General features: G+C 42.3%; 1 protein-coding gene across 1 annotated transcript in view; it reads left to right on the top strand.

Annotated features, from left to right (window-relative positions):
• The window catches only part of SLC1A7 (solute carrier family 1 member 7), a 60,459-nt gene that overhangs the window by 26,791 nt on the left and 14,348 nt on the right, over nucleotides 1-19,320 (top strand). Inside the window, exons 4-7 of the mRNA XM_026105364.2 lie at nucleotides 6,762-6,804; nucleotides 8,480-8,699; nucleotides 13,255-13,354; nucleotides 15,346-15,579. Of these exons, the coding sequence (XP_025961149.2) occupies nucleotides 6,762-6,804; nucleotides 8,480-8,699; nucleotides 13,255-13,354; nucleotides 15,346-15,579 (597 nt within the window). The remainder of the gene's footprint in view (nucleotides 1-6,761; nucleotides 6,805-8,479; nucleotides 8,700-13,254; nucleotides 13,355-15,345; nucleotides 15,580-19,320) is intronic.

The raw sequence follows: 19,320 nt of genomic DNA, 5'->3' as shown, positions 1-19,320 counted from the left end.
CTTCAACTATTTACATAGAGCTCTGATGTCACTAAATGTGTGGCTGCTATTCGGCATAAAAAGAAACCAATATGGAATAATGATGAAAGCAGTGCTGGGAGCTGGATTATGAAGCAGAGTTTCTGCTCTCTGGTCAGAAGGCCTCAGCCACAGAGCAGGAGGCACCAAGGGGCCAGGAGTCAAAACTGCATTAGGACAGCTTCAGGTCTAAACAGGAATAAATCATTCATCCTCCTGACATCGGGCCTGGACACCTGCTGATGTAAAGGAACATTTTTTATTAAATAACTTTGTCTTCCTAGAATCATAGTGGAAGTGCATTGGTCCTGTTGTGCTACTTTTGATATGATTCAGCCTTATGAAGTACTTGGCTTCTACTCCAAAGAACAGTTTTCTCAGAACGCCATAGCCCTGTCAGGCTGCACGTAAGGGCCTTTTCATTCATAAGAAGCAGGGTAAGGAGGCTGACCCTCCAGGTCCCTCACTGGAACTGAAATGCCATGCAACAATGTCACCCTCAGCACAGATACAAAGTCCAAGTGTTTGACAAAATGACTCCACGATATGAGTTCTGCCCTGACCTGAGAAGAGACAAGCAAGACACAAGGTGGTCCACAATGCTTAGTCCTAATTAGTAATTTTTATATTCTATTAGTACCTTTTACCACAATAATAAGGATTTGAATGCTTTTCTAATTCTGCAAAAGCCTTCAGACTTGCAGGGAGTGGTAAAGTTGACACTCTGAAATGAGATTAGACATTGGAGATCATGACTGATGTGCAACATGCATCCTCCTGGGCCCGGAGATAGCTGGTGTGTTCAGTTATGCAGAATTAAGTTTTGTCCTTGGTTTCGGAAGTGTAAACCCTGATGCAGCCTGCTGACGCTAGCAAGGAGATGTTTCGGATTTTCATCCGTGTGACTGAGGATGGGATTTGGCTCATGTGGCACATGTGGTACAGTCAGGTCTACAAAGTCTATGACAAAATAACGCAGAGGACAGCAAAGCAAAGAACATTTTTGAGATGAAGCCAGTATCACTAGGATGAAAGAGGCATCTGACTTCAAAGTACAGTGAATAGAAACCATATTGCTGTCATCAGCATTCTTCTGCATAGCTGTAAAACCTGGAAACGAAATTTATCATGACTAGTTGTCACATCAAGCTGCATTTTCACTGTCTCTGTGCCCTTGCTGTATGGACTGACAGGGTGAGAGCTCAAACACTCAATGTTCTTGAAAGCTCAGCTATGCTAGTCCAAAGTTGAGATACACAGGACAGAGTGTCCAAGGCTGTTTTTATGGCCAGTGCAAACATAGGCTAATTAAATACTGTAAGGCTGTGTATGTAGCAAAAATTCCCTCTGGTGGCTTTAATTCCACAGCATAGGAGACTCCAGCCAAGGCCTGTCTGCTGTGGCAGGAATTAGGTACTGATACCATCGCAGTCTGTGAGCAGAACCAGATTGCTGCTGCAGAGCCCAGAGTGCCGCAGGGGAATGCGTGTTCTGGGTCCAGGCTGCAACAGCTGTCATACCTGTGGCTGCTGCTACGCCAGAGCAGCTGCACTCATTTCTTATTAAAAAAATCTGCAAAAACTGAATACTTTGAATTGACAGAAGATGTCCTAGCCAGGAGTAAGAATGGGTGTTTTGGATTTTTAGTAGTATAATTGCAACCAGAATTTAGCCTATTATTTCTAAAAGAAATTATGCAGGAACGGTCGAACTGGCTGTTCCAGCAGCTGCAGGCTCGTGTTCTGCTAACGGCACGAGCAGTGAAACCATGACCAGCATGGATATTTACATCGCGACTGTAGCCCTCAGTGTTAGCAACCTTCTGCAGGGAGCAGGGGGGTCCCGCACCCAGGGGCCCACTCCCATGGCATGGCCCAAGCTGAAAAGCAGCTGTCACCAAAATGACTCTGCTGCCACTTACCCTGTGCTGCTCTGGGGCAGTCCAACTTGCTGAACAGTGGAAAACTAAGGGGGCAAAAATGAGTGAAGAGAGTTAAGGGCTAGATTAATTGCTAGGAGACAGTGGAGAAGGGAGAAAGACCCCCCATTTTTGGCAGTGGCAAGGGGCAGTCTAACATGCAATGAGAAACTGCACCCTCAGAGTTGCTCCTTAGACCAGCCACTATTTATCCTTGATGCAGATCTCCAGGATTTTCTTCAAATCCTTTGGTTACCAAATTGCAGAACATGTGTTGCCTTAGTCAGAGATACACATTTCTAATTCTCAGTACATCCTTATGTCCTCTTATCCCAGAGAAGAATTAGGGCAGAACTCTGAAATTTGCTAGCAGAATGAACCAGTCTGTGCGTCACAGCAGCATGTACTCAGAAAGGTGTTTAGTAGGTCACTGGTATGTATACGCTGCTACCATAGCACATGTAGGCCAGGCATGCCATCTGTTGTTTAATAGTTCATGGTCTATGGCAGTTCACTGAGCTGTTACAACAATAACATACATGGTCACCCTTCCAGCCTGCGCTGAGCGCTCCCACTCCTCTGGCAGAGCTCCTGAAGCAGAAGATGTGCTGGGGAATACATCCTCTGTTCTTCCTCAGGGGAGACAGTATTTAGCTCTTAATTTTTTAGGTAACCAGAAACCATGTCTCAGCTGCTGTTTTACAATCACATCCTTGTCTTACACTTAATTTTTTCTATGTTCCACTGTTATTCACTATACTTAACTCTCTATTATTATGTGAAATTATTTTTACCATGCTGAATCATACCACTGAGGGTAGAGACAATATCGCTTACACTAGAAAAATTAATCCCACATCGTTTTAAGCTTCCCACAGTATTATTTTGTGTCCTAAATCTTGTAATTAATCTGAAAGTAATGCTGGAAATTTAGAAATATTTTAACTGCTTAGCTCTCTTAACAAACACAACAGCATTTATATGTAATGACAGCAATGCATTGCTCAGCTTGAATTATTACTTAATAAGTACTGACAGTGTCTTTAATTCAATATATAACAGTGCCTGTTCTGGGTAAAGTTACAGTCTCACATTGTGATCTTGATATCAGATCCACGTGGGTAGATCTTTGTCCTTGTGCAGAATTGCAGTAAAGCTATTGCTATAGAGATCTGCAGGGGCTGATCTAAAAGCAGGATGGATACTTGAAAAATAGGCAGAGGAGCGGCTGAGAGGGTGGAACAGCCTGTCATAAATTTTATAATATGTTTTTGTGAGTGCAACTGTCCAGACTTCATGCTATACTGAAGCTCCCACCCAAACTAGCAGTCCCCAATGCCCTGGTTCAGTGTGCCAGAAACCGATGGGAGGGTGCCCTGGGAGCTACCCGGCAGCTATGAGGATCCCTTTAGCCCTCCTCCTCCCAGCTCCACGGTAAAAAGTCAGCCCCTCCACTCTCAGTGGAAGCATTCCCGGGAGATCCCTTCCGAACATCCAGCTCACAGCTGAAAACATCAATGTACAGCAAAACATACCCCTAAAGCAAGAATTTATCAGGTGTTTTTGTGGAGGCCTCACTGAGCCAATGAACACTCCCAGTTGTCTCCCATGTCTACGTGGCAGTTTGAAATATTGTTCACATTATTATTTTTTAGTCCATTAGAGTTGTCTTCTATGAATTGCACTCTTGAATGGTTTTAATTAACAAAACTAAATTTTGGCTAATACTGGATTTTTTCAATCCAAGTAAGCCAGCTTAAAGTAAAAAATAAGCTGAAGCTCTGGCAAACACATTCAGGTCAGCCCTTTACTAGATAAATTGTATAGCTTTGGTAAGGCTAGTCTCAAAGACTGGATCACAGCGCATAACAATATATTAAAAAACATTGGGAGAATTCCAGCATTTAGTATTAAGTGGGTAGTTGTAATTCCTGCAGGATAAAGAATGATAAAGAAATAAAATGCTTTAATCCTCCACAAATTTGTCTAACATTTAATCTAGCTACTAACCATATTTCCTTTCTCGAACAGTCTCCATTTGTTCTTAATTCTACTAATTAGGACTACAAAACTGAGGCAGAAAGCCCCAGCAATTAAATTTGTGATTTTTGTAAAAGCTATGGCCCATATGCGTCATTCACATTCAGAGCTGAGCAGGAGGAATCCTCTGTGTGAATTTGGGCTTTCAGAATCATTCACCTTTGCCTAACGAGTTGTCATATAACCATCACAGTAGCACTTTGCACTTCTCCAGCACCTTTCTTCTGATCCTCTCAAATCACAAAGCGAACCCAAGTTAACATTAATGAAGCCTTTAACAATCTGGAAGCAGAATTCCCTTTTGAGGCAGAAGAAGACAGTAGTGACCTTTTCTCTCCAGTGTTTCCCCCGCCTGTAAACATCCTCTCCATTTTCCCAGGTCCAGCTTCATCCAGCTGTTCCTTGGGTAGTTCCCCAGCTCCGCCATGGCCCTGGGGCTCAGGCAGAAGGTTGTGTCTGCATCTGATACGGATGCGATGTACAGCTGGGTGTTGTCTGTGTCTTGTTTTGGCTACAGAGACGACATTTCAACCAGAGAACCATCAGCATTTCTGGAAGGTTTGGAGCCATAACTCTGTGCTAAATCACACTGGTCTTGCTTTGCACTGTCGTTACTGGGGCAAAAGCCCTGCTGACGGCAGCCCGGTACTTGAGCTTTGCTTCCAGCAGCACAGGGAGCAAGCATCTTAAGCTAAATCATTCCAATGAAATGAAAGTGTGTGTACAAAGGGACTGTATTAATGTAACTGAACCATGCTAAATTATGACCATTTTCTTCTACAGGCAAGTCTGCTTTTTTCTCATATTGTATCCCCATAGAGCACAGCCATCATCCTACCTAGGGCTCTTAAGCAGAACTGGTAAAATGCAAGGAGATGTTGCCACAGTGTCTCTTATAATGTATCTATTATATCTCCTATATGCTGTGATCCCACAGTAAATGCCAGGTGGTTTTTCGGGTTGCAAGGAGTAGGTAATCTGAACTGTCACACATTCACTGAGGGGAGAAAAGGTCAGGACAGTTAACGAAGAGTAGCTAAAGTGCTGCGCATCAACCTTGTATCTTGCCTCATAGTAACTTGTCTGTGTAACACCTGCTTGCCCTAAAGCAACAGCCTTACCAAAATGACAAATGATCCCTTTATATGGCTTGTCTGCTCTCATGCAGCAGACAAGCAGAAAAAATCTCATTTTCAATCTTCTCCCTCAATCATTAGACAGCACTACTACCCTTTAATTAAAATTCTACTCTCTCTGCTTGACCCTGAATTGGATAATTAATCATCTGTTTGCAGTAATTGCTCCCAGTGCCAGATGCTACTGGGAGCATCCACCTCATAATTTTAAGCGTGACCATAATGTCGCATTATGATCACTTAAGATAGCAATAAAATTGTTTTTTTCTAAATGGGTGCTGCACAGAATGCTCTTGCTGCAACCCCACTAGCAGTAATCATATGCTGCTGCAAGGGGGAAAGCAGGTCTGGGAAGTGTCTCAGTTCAGCATGCGTTTAACTGTAAATGCATATAGCAGTTCTCTCCTGAAGGAAAACAGGCTTTTCACACATGCTGAAATGCTATCCTGTCTTGGGGTTTGAGTTGGGCTTTCAATAAAAAGTCCTTTGATTAGAGAATTTAAGAGTTTTGATTTGGATAAATTGATTTATATGAAAGCATACAGTTGTGTCATAGAGTGCCACTTTCTCTTGCCTCCAGGTTCAGAAGCTTTGGGCTGCATAGAAATTAGTTCTGAAAATGATCCTATTAGAATGATCACACAGATCTTGATTCCCAAATGTTATATGGAAATATTTGCCTTTTTAGCCTTTTTCCCCATCTATACTGGTTCCTCTTTGAAGCCTGTAGAGGGTGTGCTCTCCGTTTCAAATTAGGATTGAATGTCTTTCTACAAGGTAATAATCTAGCTCAAGCCTAAAGCTCTAGCCCAAAGTTAGTTAGCTCCAGATATTGCTAGTGAAACGGTAAGTTGGTGTTACACAGAAAGTCAGGAAAGAAGATAGCAACAGTCCCTTTTGTAATTAAAAATCCCTCTGCACATCTCCCAGCATGTGGCATGGTCTTCCTCTGTAGGGCAGCTGAGAGCAAAGATAACTGTTTCCCTCACCCTGTCTCTAGCTCTGAAGCCTCCGAATCATTAAAATAAAATATATCACAGACTGCAGCTCTAGTCTGGGTTATTTTCATCAGGAATCAAGTCTTCATTTTGAAAAGCAAATTATTCTTGACAAAACAGTGATGAAGGCGTATTAGAAGGTATTGGAGTTTATGAGTCATCTCACAGCAGTACTTAGAAGTCCCAAAGTAGAATACAGCAGGCAGACCAGGATCTCAGGATCACATCCCTGAAGACTGACTGTCTTGAACAGCTCATTGTTTAATTAGACAAGACAAAATATGGAATAAAGGAATACTCCTCTCCCCAGTTAGCAGATGGGAAAGGGAATGATAGCAGTTTTGTTCATTGAGTCACTACATGGAGGCTGTGGCAGAGCCAAGTACTGAAACTAGAGCGCCTGGGTCTCACTCCAGGTGTTGAGGATTGAGTCCCGAAATTTTAACTCTGAGGCGTCGTTTCTCTGTTGTGCCTTGCTCAGTGAGTTACAGTGACACAGCATGGGTGGGAGAGAGTAAGTCTTCTGCACCCATTCAGCACTTGCTGTCCAGTAAGGTAAATAACTAATTTAACCTTATAGACCTTGAAACCCAGTAAATGGAAACTGCCTTCAGTCCCATAAAAACAGATCTTTTATTTGTTCATTTCTAGGAACATGTTTCCAGCCAATCTTGTTGAGGCCACATTCAAACAGGTAAGTGACTGTGTTTCTCTTACTACTGATGAAAGAGATGAGCCTTCATCATATGAAACATATTATATATCTTAGTAAAACAGAATCCAGATATAAACAGTGTATGCTACATCAGATACCACTAATACCTTCAGCATTTAGAAATTACTGAGTCTCTTTCTACTAGGAGGACTGCATTGTAAGGCATTAATTACTACTGGGCTAAATGAACATCCAATATTATTCTATGTGCTACACTGTTACCTTCCTCTCTTGATGAGATTTGAAGTTCCATGTATCCTTAGCAGCAGAAGTAGATGAACAGTTTATAGCACTAAGCAACTTCCATGTTTGTACAGTATATTGTATATATCCTGCCTCATAGATGCTGTACATATCTCACCAGGTATCTTCCTAGAGTATCACAGACTCTGGGGGGAGGAGATGAAGAAGGTGGTTTGTAGCTCCTGAGCATGGTCGGGAGAAGGTGGAGGAGGGATGTGTGCAGCTCTTGCGTACAATCGGGCTGTTACGGCAGTGGGAACAGAGGAGCTGACCAGAAACAGCAAGTTCTGTAACACAAGCTCAGAAAACCAGGGAGGATGGGATCAATAAACAGTGAAGATGATAAATGCCTGTAGAGCACCTACAAGGAAAGGAAGGAGGGACTGATCAGTAATGAAAATATAGACTGGAAGCCAGTTTCTCTTTGGGGAAGCAGGTGGAGAAGCACCTCTTGGTTTTGGTAGGAAGAGGGACCTGGAAGCAGACTTCTTCATTTTCATTCTATTCCTCGCTCTATTGTAGACTCATCTGCTACCATAGGGTAAACTCTTTACCTCTCTGTATCTCTGTAGTCATCAGCATTAAAATTAGAATAAAGGCTGGGGATGCTAAATCTTTGTGAAACTTGCAAAGATGCTAACTTTCTCTGTCATATGCAAGGTTAGCTATGGTACCTCAGGGCAAAACAAAGAAGCATAAAATGCACAGTGTAACTGGAGAATAGACATGCACAGCTATGTCTGCTTCATCCATTTGAGGTCAGATCTTTAAGGACCTTTTGGAAGGTGCTGTGGAAAAGCAGAAGGATTTGTATGATTACACCTCTATGCCTAGAGCATGATTTCTTTTACTGCCAGGCTGTAGTCACATAGTAGCTGGAATCTCTTAAGAGTGCACAGCAACACCACACAAAGAAGGCACAGAATACCGTATCCAATCAAAGCAACAAAATAATGTATTTAGAAAGAATCTAATTACTCAGATTGGAATTTGGCCAGAAAACCTCACTTAAAGGTTCTGAGTGAGCAAGAGGCACGGCTATATTTGTTTCGCATGGGAACTTTTATCTATGGTGAGACAAAGATAAAGGCACTCTGAATTTCTGGGGCAGTTATTCCTATTTACGTGTTATAGGAAAAGGAATACAAGGGAATGTCAAATGTAGCTCTAACAAGGGAAAGTATGTTTGCTGCACAGGGTCTGCTTATAGGAAAGCCTACTTTTGTCATCTTTTTGTGAAAATTCAGCTTTTTTTACAGTTTTTAGCAGCACAGGAACAGCAGCTATCATTCTTCTTTTCATGCTTTTCCCTCTAACATGCAGCCGCATTTAAGAAAGCACTTAGGAAGTCTCATTAAACTATTAATTCCTGCTGGGATATTGATAAAAAAAATCTTCTGTTTCCTTTCAGTATCGCACCAAGACTATTCCCATCGTTAAATCCAGCAAAGCGTCACCTGAAAGTACCACTCGTCGTATTATAATATATGGAGTTCAGGATGAGAATGGATCCAATGTCCAGAATTTTGCCTTGGATATCACTCCCCCTCCTGAAGTGATTTACAAATCAGAACCTGGCACTAGTGATGGCATGAATGTGCTAGGGATCGTGATATTCTCTGCAACAATGGGTAGGTTTCAGACATGGTTGGTTTGCAATAATCCAGGTATCCATTTAAGAGGACAAAATAGGGGCTGAGTTGTTTGGATTTTGATGTCTTTTTTTTTTTTTTTAAATAATTCTATCTAAATGTTGTGAAAAAACAAGAATATTACAGAGCTGTTCTCACAGTCTTTTGAAGAAAAATCGTAAAAATTCTTGATGACTTTTGTTCCATTCTGTTTTCTGTGCAGGAATTATATTCTCTGTATTTTACTTTCTTCTGGATTTTTTTTGGAGCTTTTGTTTGTGAGCCATTTTTGCCTGAGATGGAGGAAAAATAGAAATGTCTTACTCACTTCAATTTTAAAGATTCTTAGTTTGAGGCATCAGATCATTCTATCATAAGAATTCTGTATGCCAACTCCAGTGCCATTAACTGAGTGGTACCAGAAGGACAAGAGCTAAGCATGACCTACTTCATCCTTCCATGGCATGAGTGACCAGCATTTGGTGTTTGGGATGACTCAGGGAAGCCCCTCCTCCCCCCCCCCCCTTTTTTTTTTTAAGCAAATGACTGAAACAAGTTTGGGGCAGGGTAAATTCACATGCTCCCATAACACTTCATGCTTCCTCTTTGCAGGATGTCATGGTTACCTTCACATATCTTGCTGTTTTAAAAGCATTGCCCTCTCAGCTGAAAGAAAGGGAAATTAGTATATGAGCTATGATGTCCAGCTGAGCACTTCTCATTCTACTCTATAGTGGACAGTATTACACATATATATTCAGACAGTATTACACATATATATTCAAACTACTTTAAAACTCCATTTTCTGCGTGTGTTGAAAACAACAATTCCCAGAGAACTTTAAGCTAACTGTCTGAGTTACTAGCAGTTTAGCTATGGCAGAATACATTTAAGGGCAGGTTGCAAAACCGCTCGGGAAAATAGTAAATACATCAGTATTTATATCTGTATATATCAGTATTAAATATATCAGTCTGTGATATTGCTTCTGTCAGCACCCACTTTGTATAGTTTGAATCAAGCTTAGATGTGATGACACTACACTCTAGATATGGCAGTATACTAGTACCATAAGAGATACATTAATCCCTCTTTAACAAGAAGTTTCACCATCATGTAGAGGTTGGTGAGTCTTCTAATCAAGGAGACAAAAAATAACAGGTAACATTTAAAATTAAACATAATTATAGAAAAGAATGTAAATCTAGAAGAACAGTAACAAACCCTACTACAGTGTGCTCAGAGCTAGGAATTGCTATACCAGGTCAGAGCAGTGGCCCCTCTACCAATATTCTGCCAGTAGCAGAAATCTCAGGGAAGGTTTCGAGAAATTCTGAAATAAACAAGTCCGTAGCAGACTCTCTCCCCAAAATCCCAGAAGGCAGAGCATTCCTAATGCCCAAAGCACCAGGCTTTGTATCATGGGAACAGAGAACTTGCCACTCTGCTGTCAGTTCAGTGGGCCACCAGATCATGAGACCCACCGCTCGCAGGACCAGATGCTTCAGTCTCCAGCTGGCGATCCCAGAAAAACCCACTCCCACACAAACCCCCTGGTTTAAGTTCCTCCCACTTGGCAAAGGTTGGCTTTTGCCCTGCAATCTGACCCAGCTGAGGATCTTATCACATCGTTGATGTAGAACCTGTGTCACTTAGTTATGTAAGAAACAATTCACATAATTAGCCTCAGTGATGTCTTGGATAAGTAGGCTACAAAGGTGTGTATCTATATATATATATGTGAACATGCCCTTGTTAATCTTGACAAAGGTGAAGTGCTGATGATTATTACAAGAAAATGCTGATGAAATTATCTTTATCTAAATTGATTCTTGGAAGTTAATCTGCTCTGCAGATGCAGTTCCATAAAACATCTTTCACTGTGTTTATTATATTCTGGTTCACACTAGCACAAGGGTCAAAAATAGTTTCTGGAATTAGCCGATTTGTCTCTGTTTGCTTCTCTGGAGTGTGATATTCTATATGCAACACTGCTGGAAACTGGCTATCCCCCAGTTTGTAATGCTTTAGAGTCAATTCCCAAAGTACAATGTTGCAGCAAGCAATATTCCAGCCAAAAACTATTGGCTATGAATGAATTAATTACACATCCTTATTAGGATCAAGGGCAATTATATAATTTTGAGAACAGAAGATCACCCATTTTCATCCCAGAACTGTATGTGTTTCTTCTACCATGCCTCTAACTCTTGCTGGCCCAGGGATCAGGAGAGGGAAGCTGAGAGCTGGTTTCTCCCTGGCTGAAGTACAGTAACCGTGCTGCTGTAGTGCCGTACTGCCCCGGGCAGCGTAGCCCCTGGCTGCCAGCATCACCCGTGGCTGCCGGCTGCAGAGAAACCTGAGACGCTAAACCCTCAAATCTTGTCATATTCTGGTGACTATTTCAGACTGTCATTTTGAACTGAGGACACAGCCGAGCATTTATCACTGTCTTCAGCTTTCTGCTTCCCCCTGCAAAAATGAAGGAATAAAGCACAAGGCATGCATGTGCCTTTAGTCTCTGTGAAAGAAGAGCTTCCTTCCAAAGCTTTTTCCTTGCAAAAAATGTATTCAGGTCTTGGTGCTTGGTAACAATTTTGCTCACTTGGGCTGAATCTTACTTGCATAAAGGTCTCTTTACACTGCTCTGGCATAGAAAAATGGCATTAAGGTGGATACGAGTTATTAACAGAGCTTCTTTTAGGTCCATGAACAGCATCAGAATAGCATCAAGGGGCTGTAGAATAACAGACTTGAGCCAACTTTTCCTGAAGCAGGAGGTGAATTTCTTAGTAATCTTAGCCCAGGAATAAATCGTGTGCATGAATAACTGGACTTAGCCCAGTGTATGTTAAAATGGGCAGCCTTTGACAGGCAAGAGTGTGAAGTCAAGACACACAAAAAGCCTTGGTGCTTGGCGTTCCCTGAGTTGTGGCTAGCTATACTGCTTCTTCGCACTGCGTGCAGGAATTTCTGTTAGGGATTATGACAAGCGGGTAAGAGTTCAGACAGCTGATATGTTTTTCTTAGAGAAGGCCACCTTATTTATTAACCACAAGGAAAATGTTTACACTGAAATGGAGCTTGGTACGCCAGGGCTGTGGGCAGGAGGCCCCAGTCCTGCCTGCCCCACTCTCTGTCCCCAGCAATAGCCACATGCTCAGATGGGGAAGTCTTTTACAGAACCAACTTCACTTATTCCTGTAACATAAAAGGGAAAGCAGTTCTTCTTCTCAGCATTATATAGAATTAGAAACTAAGACTTGTAAAACTGCCACAGTTTACCAACCAGGCTTCAAATGCCAAACTGTACTTAAAATCTTTTTAGTAGAGACGAGGAGTATGCTTAATAAAAGTGTGTTGTTTTCCAAGCTAAAACTTACAGCTTAGATAAATATTAACAGGCTCATAAACCCACATCTTGAACGCAGAGTTACTGTGAAATCACAAGATAAGCCAGCTGAGAGCCTCCCTCCCTGCATGGGGAGGGGATGCCTTGGCGCTGTTACAGCCGGAGACCTGGCCGCAAGGCGCAGATGTGGGCTCCAAGGGCCCCAGGCTGGGCTGCCGCGCAAAGCCAGCGCGCTGCAGGTCCAGAGCAAGTGTCAGCATGTGAGACCCCCTTCCAAGGCAGGCTCCGTTGCTGCAGCTTGTGTTTGAAGTGCTTCCTTGAGCAATTAACTCGATCACTTGCAATCCTTTCAGGGAGAAAATTAATAAAATGGGAAAATGATCTATATTTATATACGTTTTTGGAGACTAACGCTGTCTGGAGAATATGTGGTTGTCTAACACATCCCAGAGCTGTATTCTTTTCCTTTCCTAGTACTGGGGCAGGCAAATGGGTTTTGCTTGCTTTCTTTGCCAGGTAGTCTGGATAGCAGTTTGGCTTTTCTTCACATGAATTTGCATTTCCTTCTCTCTCCCAAGTTCACTAAGCACAATCAGTGGTGAGGGTTGTTTGTTATTATGTAGATAGATATCTACCGAAAACTGGATGGAGGCCCCGTTATTAACTTGCCCCAAATATATGTAAGCCCAGATATTGGCTTAGAACTGAGAGTGTCGCCCAGCTGTAAGTGGTGCACGGAGCGGAGGAAGGGACTGCAGTCTTGCAGACAGCAGCTTTAGCCTGAGCAGTGTTTCTCAGCCTGTTTTCCAGGGATCCCTCAGCACTGGTAAATACTTTCTCAGGGCTCCGTGAAAGAAAGCTAAGCAAACAGGCTTGCTATTAGGAGGCCTAAAACCGAAGTGCAGAAATCTGCACCTCCACTGGGAAACGTTCAGGGAATTGCAAAATTCAAAAAGCAGGGAGCTAGATGACAGAGCTCCAGGTAACCAAAGAGCAACGCTGTGGCCTGGCTCCCCCATGCTCTCGCTGTGTCTGTGTATAGGGGAGATTTACAGATACCATGACGTTTTCTACAACATAAAGATCTAAACTCATCCAGTCATCTCCCACTTAGTTTGCTTTGAATTACAGCAAGGAGGGAAAGCACTGGGGATCTGCATGAAGCCACACGAGAATTTAAACATGGATGCATTTGTTTGCAGGAATAATGCTGGGAAGAATGGGAAACAGTGGTGTTCCTTTGGTCAGTTTTTGTCAGTGTTTAAATGAATCTGTCATGAAGATAGTGGCTGTTGCTGTTTGGTAAGTAACCGTTTTATTAAGAAAATATTTTTTAAAGAGGAAGAAAATTTCAGCAGAGGAGAATGCACAGAGGTGGCATAATCTTATTTCCAGGGAAATAAATAAGGGACGACAGTCTTTAGCTCTGTAGGGTGTCAGCACTTGAAGGAAGATGAATACAAACATATCCTGTCCCTAGCTTGTACTGCAGCGTGTCACTTTGACAGAGACACCCCGTATATCACCCCCAAATGATGTAACACGGTGTAGCTGGGTATGTGCTGTATGCACTTAGCACTGGGCGCACCACCCGTGCCTTGGGCAGGCTGAGGGGCAATAGGGTACATCCAGCCCACACAAGGGAGGAGGCTGAGAGCCTCAGGCTGGTGCATCCACACCTTTGAGCGCTGCCCCATTAGAAATACGAGCTTGGTTTCAGCTTGCTCAAATAAGCCCTCAAGAGAGGGCTGGGTCTCCTGCTGCCATGACTGTGCTGTGATTCATGTGGCTGCTTCTAGCCTGGCTATCTCTGCACTGTGCAGCGCACTGAACATGTACCCAGAGTGCCTGGCACTCGGGATGTCTCCAGTCAACAAACTGGTCCTCAAGGAACCGATCTAGCCCATGTCACTCAGGAAAAGCCTTCAGAGCAGTCCTAAACTACACTGGGGTCCACTTAGACCTGCCAACCCACCTGCCCTAATGATGGGGGGAACAGGAGGTGACCAACAACAGCAAAAGCTAGCCCTGTAAAACCCATGGATTTTTGGCAGAGAAGTGCATATTTTCATGCTTATGTTTGTATCCTGCTAAAATAACCACAGCTATAGCTCAATAACATCAATGCAACAACAGCTTGGATGTACTTTAGGCTCAAAATTTTTCTTCCAAAGTTCTGTCTGACACTGTCCCCTTCAGTGATACCATTTTCGCCCAGTAGTCAAAGTGCTTGGAAGTTCACCTGGCTTTTAAACGGGCCGAGGGTACCGTCACAAAGTGTGCAGGCTGCCAGCAAGAGCCCTCTGCTCCCTGGCAGCAGCAGCGTGTCTCAGCTTGGCATCCTGCCCAGCCTTCAGGGTGTCCCCGAACACGGCTCGGCCACATTTCCAGCTCCCTGCTTCGGTGTTGCTAAGCTGAGTCTGGCAATGATCTCTTGGCCAGATGGAGCCAAGGGAGCCATAATTTCTGGAAGGATAAGGTAAAACGGCAAGCAGACTGGGCTGTAAGCCCTGGAGCTGGCACAGCTGCAAATGGAAGGTGGTGGATGTCCCCAGATCTAGTTTTATTTATTTTTTAATCTGAAGCTCCTTAGGCACCCATGGCTTTGTGTCTAGCTGTGCCTGAAAGCACTGTGGTTTTAATAAAGCTCCTATCTCACATCCAGTCCAGCGAGGAGCCAGAAACTAGATATTCTTCTGCCTATCTGCCCCAAACCAAACTCCCAGGCACCAAGGGCTTGTCTGATGTGTATTAGTAATTCCACACAAAATGCAGAGGGAGCCACCGTTTTTCTGAAGTGTGGAGAGGGAAAATAGAGGTAAGAGGGGACGAGGTGGTGGGAGAGACAGTCGTCTCATACCTCGCCTTCGGATTGTGTAAGCATTTGCTTAACAGTGTCCAACAGCAACCATGAACAGTCATATGAGCACAACCACGAGCAGAGCTCAGGATTCCCACTCTGCCGGTGAAATGACCTGCCTTACGCTATAAAGTCAGAGCCTTCCTCTGAGCCAGCACGTTTTAAATTTGCTCCTGACCAGGCCCATAACCTCAATTGTACTGAACGGGTGTTTAGCCTAGTGGTTAGGGCACGTTCCTCAAGTGTGAGGGATTAAATACCTTCGGTCAGGCTTAAATACATTCAGTCTGATAAGACAATTGAACCCAGCTGTGCCACTTCCAGACAGGGTGCTTTCACTGCGCTGGTACTGGAGGTAAAACAATTTTCTGTCTCATACTGTTTGATGGAGGTGAACCATCTCCTAATAACGAATGTCTTTCTTTTTGCTCAGGTATTTTCCATTCGGAATAGTGTTCCTAATTGCTGGCAAAATCTTAGAAATGGATGACCCTTCAGCCATTGGAAAGAAGCTGGGTTTCTACGCCATTACCGTGGTGTGTGGCCTGGTCGTGCATGGGCTGTTTATTCTGCCGATGATGTACTTCTTTATCACCAAGAAGAATCCCATTGTCTTCATCAGAGGGATTCTCCAGGCCTTGCTCATTGCTCTGGCCACGTCCTCCAGGTATTCTGCAGTTTCACAGATAGATGCAACAAAACATTTGCTAGATCCTAATTCCAGCATTCTCTTGGGAACAGCACAGTACAGGTGTGCCGGAGCAGACATGCTTGTATCTGAACTGTGGCCTGTATCCAGTTCACTGGTATGTTTTTAGAAGATGTGTCTCTCACCATTTGGAAGCTATGATTAGGAGCTGTTTGACAATAATGTTTGTCACACTGTTTTTCCTCAGTTTAAAAAATGCTGGATGAAAGAGGTTTTCTTAGAGGGCTAGAAAGGAAATAAGGGTATTTTTCCATGAAAACAAACATTGTGCTTGTACACATTTAGCATATGTAAAGGACACAAAATTCGTCTGGATTTCAATTTTGGTATTAGTGGAAAACCTCCTAGTTCTGGCATATGGAAACATTTTACCCTTTCTACTCATCTTAGTCTTTGTTTTTGGTACATTAAGACTGTGGTTGCAAGCTATTGTCCAGCACTGGGAAAATATTTAGCTATAGTGCTCGAGGAATAATGTTCTCACATCCTCTTTAGGGAGGATGTACAATGAGTTTTAACCATAGCTGAAGGAAGGTACAGTGGAAATGGGAAACAGCTTGTGAAAACTGGTTATGCAAATGACTAGCAACACGGATAAACTTTTAAATGAGAAGTGCTTGAAAGGATTGGAGTGGACTTGCACAGAGGAAACCTCTCAGCTTGATTTCACGTGTTTGCTTTTGGCTTTTTAAAGTTATTATAATTATTATTTTGCAGAGACACTGGAAAATACTAAATTCTTATCCAGATTTTGATACGATGACAGTTAGTGACAAGTACCTATCTTCATCTACTTAATTTAGACCTCAAAATTAGTATAAAATCAATAATAATTGTGTATATCTCTTAATTATAAAGAAACTTACTCTGAAAAAAAAAGATTTTTTTAACCCCAAAATGCTTATTCTAATTAACAATAATGACTGAGCAGTACTTCATCTTGTTATATTTAAATGCTGATTCCATCTTCCCTCTTACAATAGGTTCTATGATATTTTGAGCACAGAAGACTGATATATTATTACAAGAAATAGTGTTGTATCAGCTTCTCATCCCTTGTGCCCCTAAGCTTAATTTTCATGGTAATTTCCCACAAATTCTCAGTTCTCCCACAATAGCGACCCACTTAGAAATAAAATCCATTTGCAGTTGGTGGGATTACAGAAAAGGAAAGCAGGCATTGCATACGAATAAAGAGTTCTGGAGAAGCAGACAAACAGATATTGATTTAAATAGCTTCTTTTTAATTGTCTAATAAGGGCCATTATGTAATCAGAGCATATGGCTTCGCATACGGTATCATCACTGATAAATAATTACGTTGGTTTTTGCACAAATCTGGACCTGTTCTGTGCACTGTCTTAGAAAATAAATATACAGGCAAGTAGCTCTATAACTTCCCTGATATCATTCCCTTTCTTCCTAATCTTCTGCAAAACTTATTTTTGTTACAAAATGTTACCCTGCAATGTGGTGATTACTGTCCATGCTGAAAGAGCCATACTCTATCTTATTGAAGGGACAGCAAAAAGAGAGAAGTTAAAAGTTCTTTGCCAGACCTGTGCCAGTCTTGGGAAAAGCACCAAAACTTTTAATCCCGAGTCCATTTGCACGATTAGGTTGCCTCGGTGCCCAGCGTTTCCTCCTGGCTCCAACAGGGTCCAGGGAATTTGGGGCAGGAAGGTCTAAGCAGAGAGCTCGCTCTCTCTTATGAATACACACACGGTGATTAGGGCAGGAGTAAATAGAGCAGGAAGAAGTTGCAGGAATTAAAAGAAAAGAGAGGAGGGAATGACTATTTCAGTATAGCTGGAAGGTGTTGCTTTTCCACTAGGTTTCATTTTACAAGGTGTTTTTCATATTTAATAGTTTGCGCCAAACTGTCCTGTATCAACGTACTCTGAAATACAGGCTCAAGAAAAAATCATGCCCTGGGGTGGAGTTTTAAATTCTAACTGGTTTGAATAATTAAGGCGGGCTTTTTTAGTAGAACATTAAAGATCTGTAGCTTGAGATGTCATCACATCCCCTGCTTCCAATAAGATGTCAATTTGACACCCAGCAATGTTTCTGTTGGAAAAGGCTCTTCGGGTTCACATTTGACACATTTGACTCTCTGCCCTGCTCTCTAAGACCTCTATTTCTGAAGAACACTAATGCTGGCAACTCAAGCATTTTTTTTCCCTCTGTGTTGTTTATTCCATTCTTTTTTTACTAGAACATTTTCTTAAAAGCCTAATCTGAATTTTTTTAGGAAAAAAAAAAGAAAATTTTGTTCCTCATTTCACATTTATCGTCTATAGAAAAGTTTGTCCCTTTCTCTTTTTTACTGTTTGTAGGCAGCAAAATTAACCAGCTCTTTCACCAGGACAGATCCTTTCTCAAGTAAGGCTTAAATCAGATTTAAAAAATTAGCACGTGTTCCAACTTTTTCATAAGACAGTTTCCCTTTCTTCATATTCCATATTTTCATCAGCATTATGTTTTCACTTTATAATCAATTTACTATTCCTCAGAAACTTTCAGGGCTTGTGCTTTTTCAAATAACTTTCTCCCATTTCTATCAAAGCAGTTCATCGTTTCTTTATGGGATCTCATCTTCTTACCCTGTCTCATTACAGTTATGATGCCTTCTTTGTAGTTTATAGTATCTGCGCTTTGTGATTTATAATATCTGCAGGCCCAGGGCGGGTTATGGTATATTTCAGAGTTGGAAATGTCCCAATGGCAATAGTATCTTCATAGTAATAAAACAAAACGGCAGGCATGATACGTAGTAACCAAAATACAGAACCAGATCTACAAATGTAGGTAGGGGATTAATTCCCCTGTTCCATACGTGAGTGTCTAAAGTTATATTACTTCTTGGAAAAGGTTGTTGGTGTTGGTTTGGGGATTTTTAGATCAGTTATCTTTTCTCGTGATTACTTGCAGAAAGGCTCTGAACTTCCAGATTTGGGGCTTGGCCTCTCTGACGGATTTAGGTGTGTTTGCCCCTTCTCATCAGCACATACATTTTGCAAATCCAACACAGGCACAACACGGCCATTAATGCTTTTCTTCTCAAACAGCAGAGTCTTGTGTAGAGATGTCTGAACTTTTCACCTTGGTTACACTGAAAGGAATGGATACTGCGCATAGCTGAGCTGTGGCCAAAAGAACATGCACAAATAATTGGGGCTGGACAGGAGAGCTGCCTCTCCTGACAGTCCCCACAGCTGTATTTGGTTAACTAATACTTGCCACAGGGGCATTATATAACACTCATAATGTGGGTATTGGATTTTCAGCTCATCTTTGAGGAGAACAAAGGGGTGGTTTTAAGCGTACTGATGTGTTCCTTGCAGATGTTTCTGTGTCAGTTCATGTCTACATCTCATGATAGAAAGAACACCACAAATCAGTGTGCTGATATTCATTCCAGCTAGTCTGCACCTGTGGACAGATTGCTTTTCAAGCTAGAAGTCATAACTGCAAGAAGAAAAAACAACATTGTGTACAAAAACCAGAAAGGTACCGCAAGGGGACCTGAAAGCCATTCACCAGCCAGCGCATGACAATGATTTTATTGAAACAGGACATTATTTCAGCCCATTTCCCTTTAGTGAAAGGTTCTGCAACCCCTTTCTCAGTCCCCTTTTACTTGCCCAGAAACCCCAATCACACAGCAATATATTGGCCTGGGTTTACACGGACGTT

The sequence above is a fragment of the Dromaius novaehollandiae genome, chromosome 8 (assembly GCF_036370855.1).
Source record: "Dromaius novaehollandiae isolate bDroNov1 chromosome 8, bDroNov1.hap1, whole genome shotgun sequence".
Classification (NCBI taxonomy): domain Eukaryota; kingdom Metazoa; phylum Chordata; class Aves; order Casuariiformes; family Dromaiidae; genus Dromaius; species Dromaius novaehollandiae.
The sequence above is the reverse complement of the archived record's forward strand: the minus strand, read 5'-3'. Positions and strand labels throughout refer to the sequence as shown.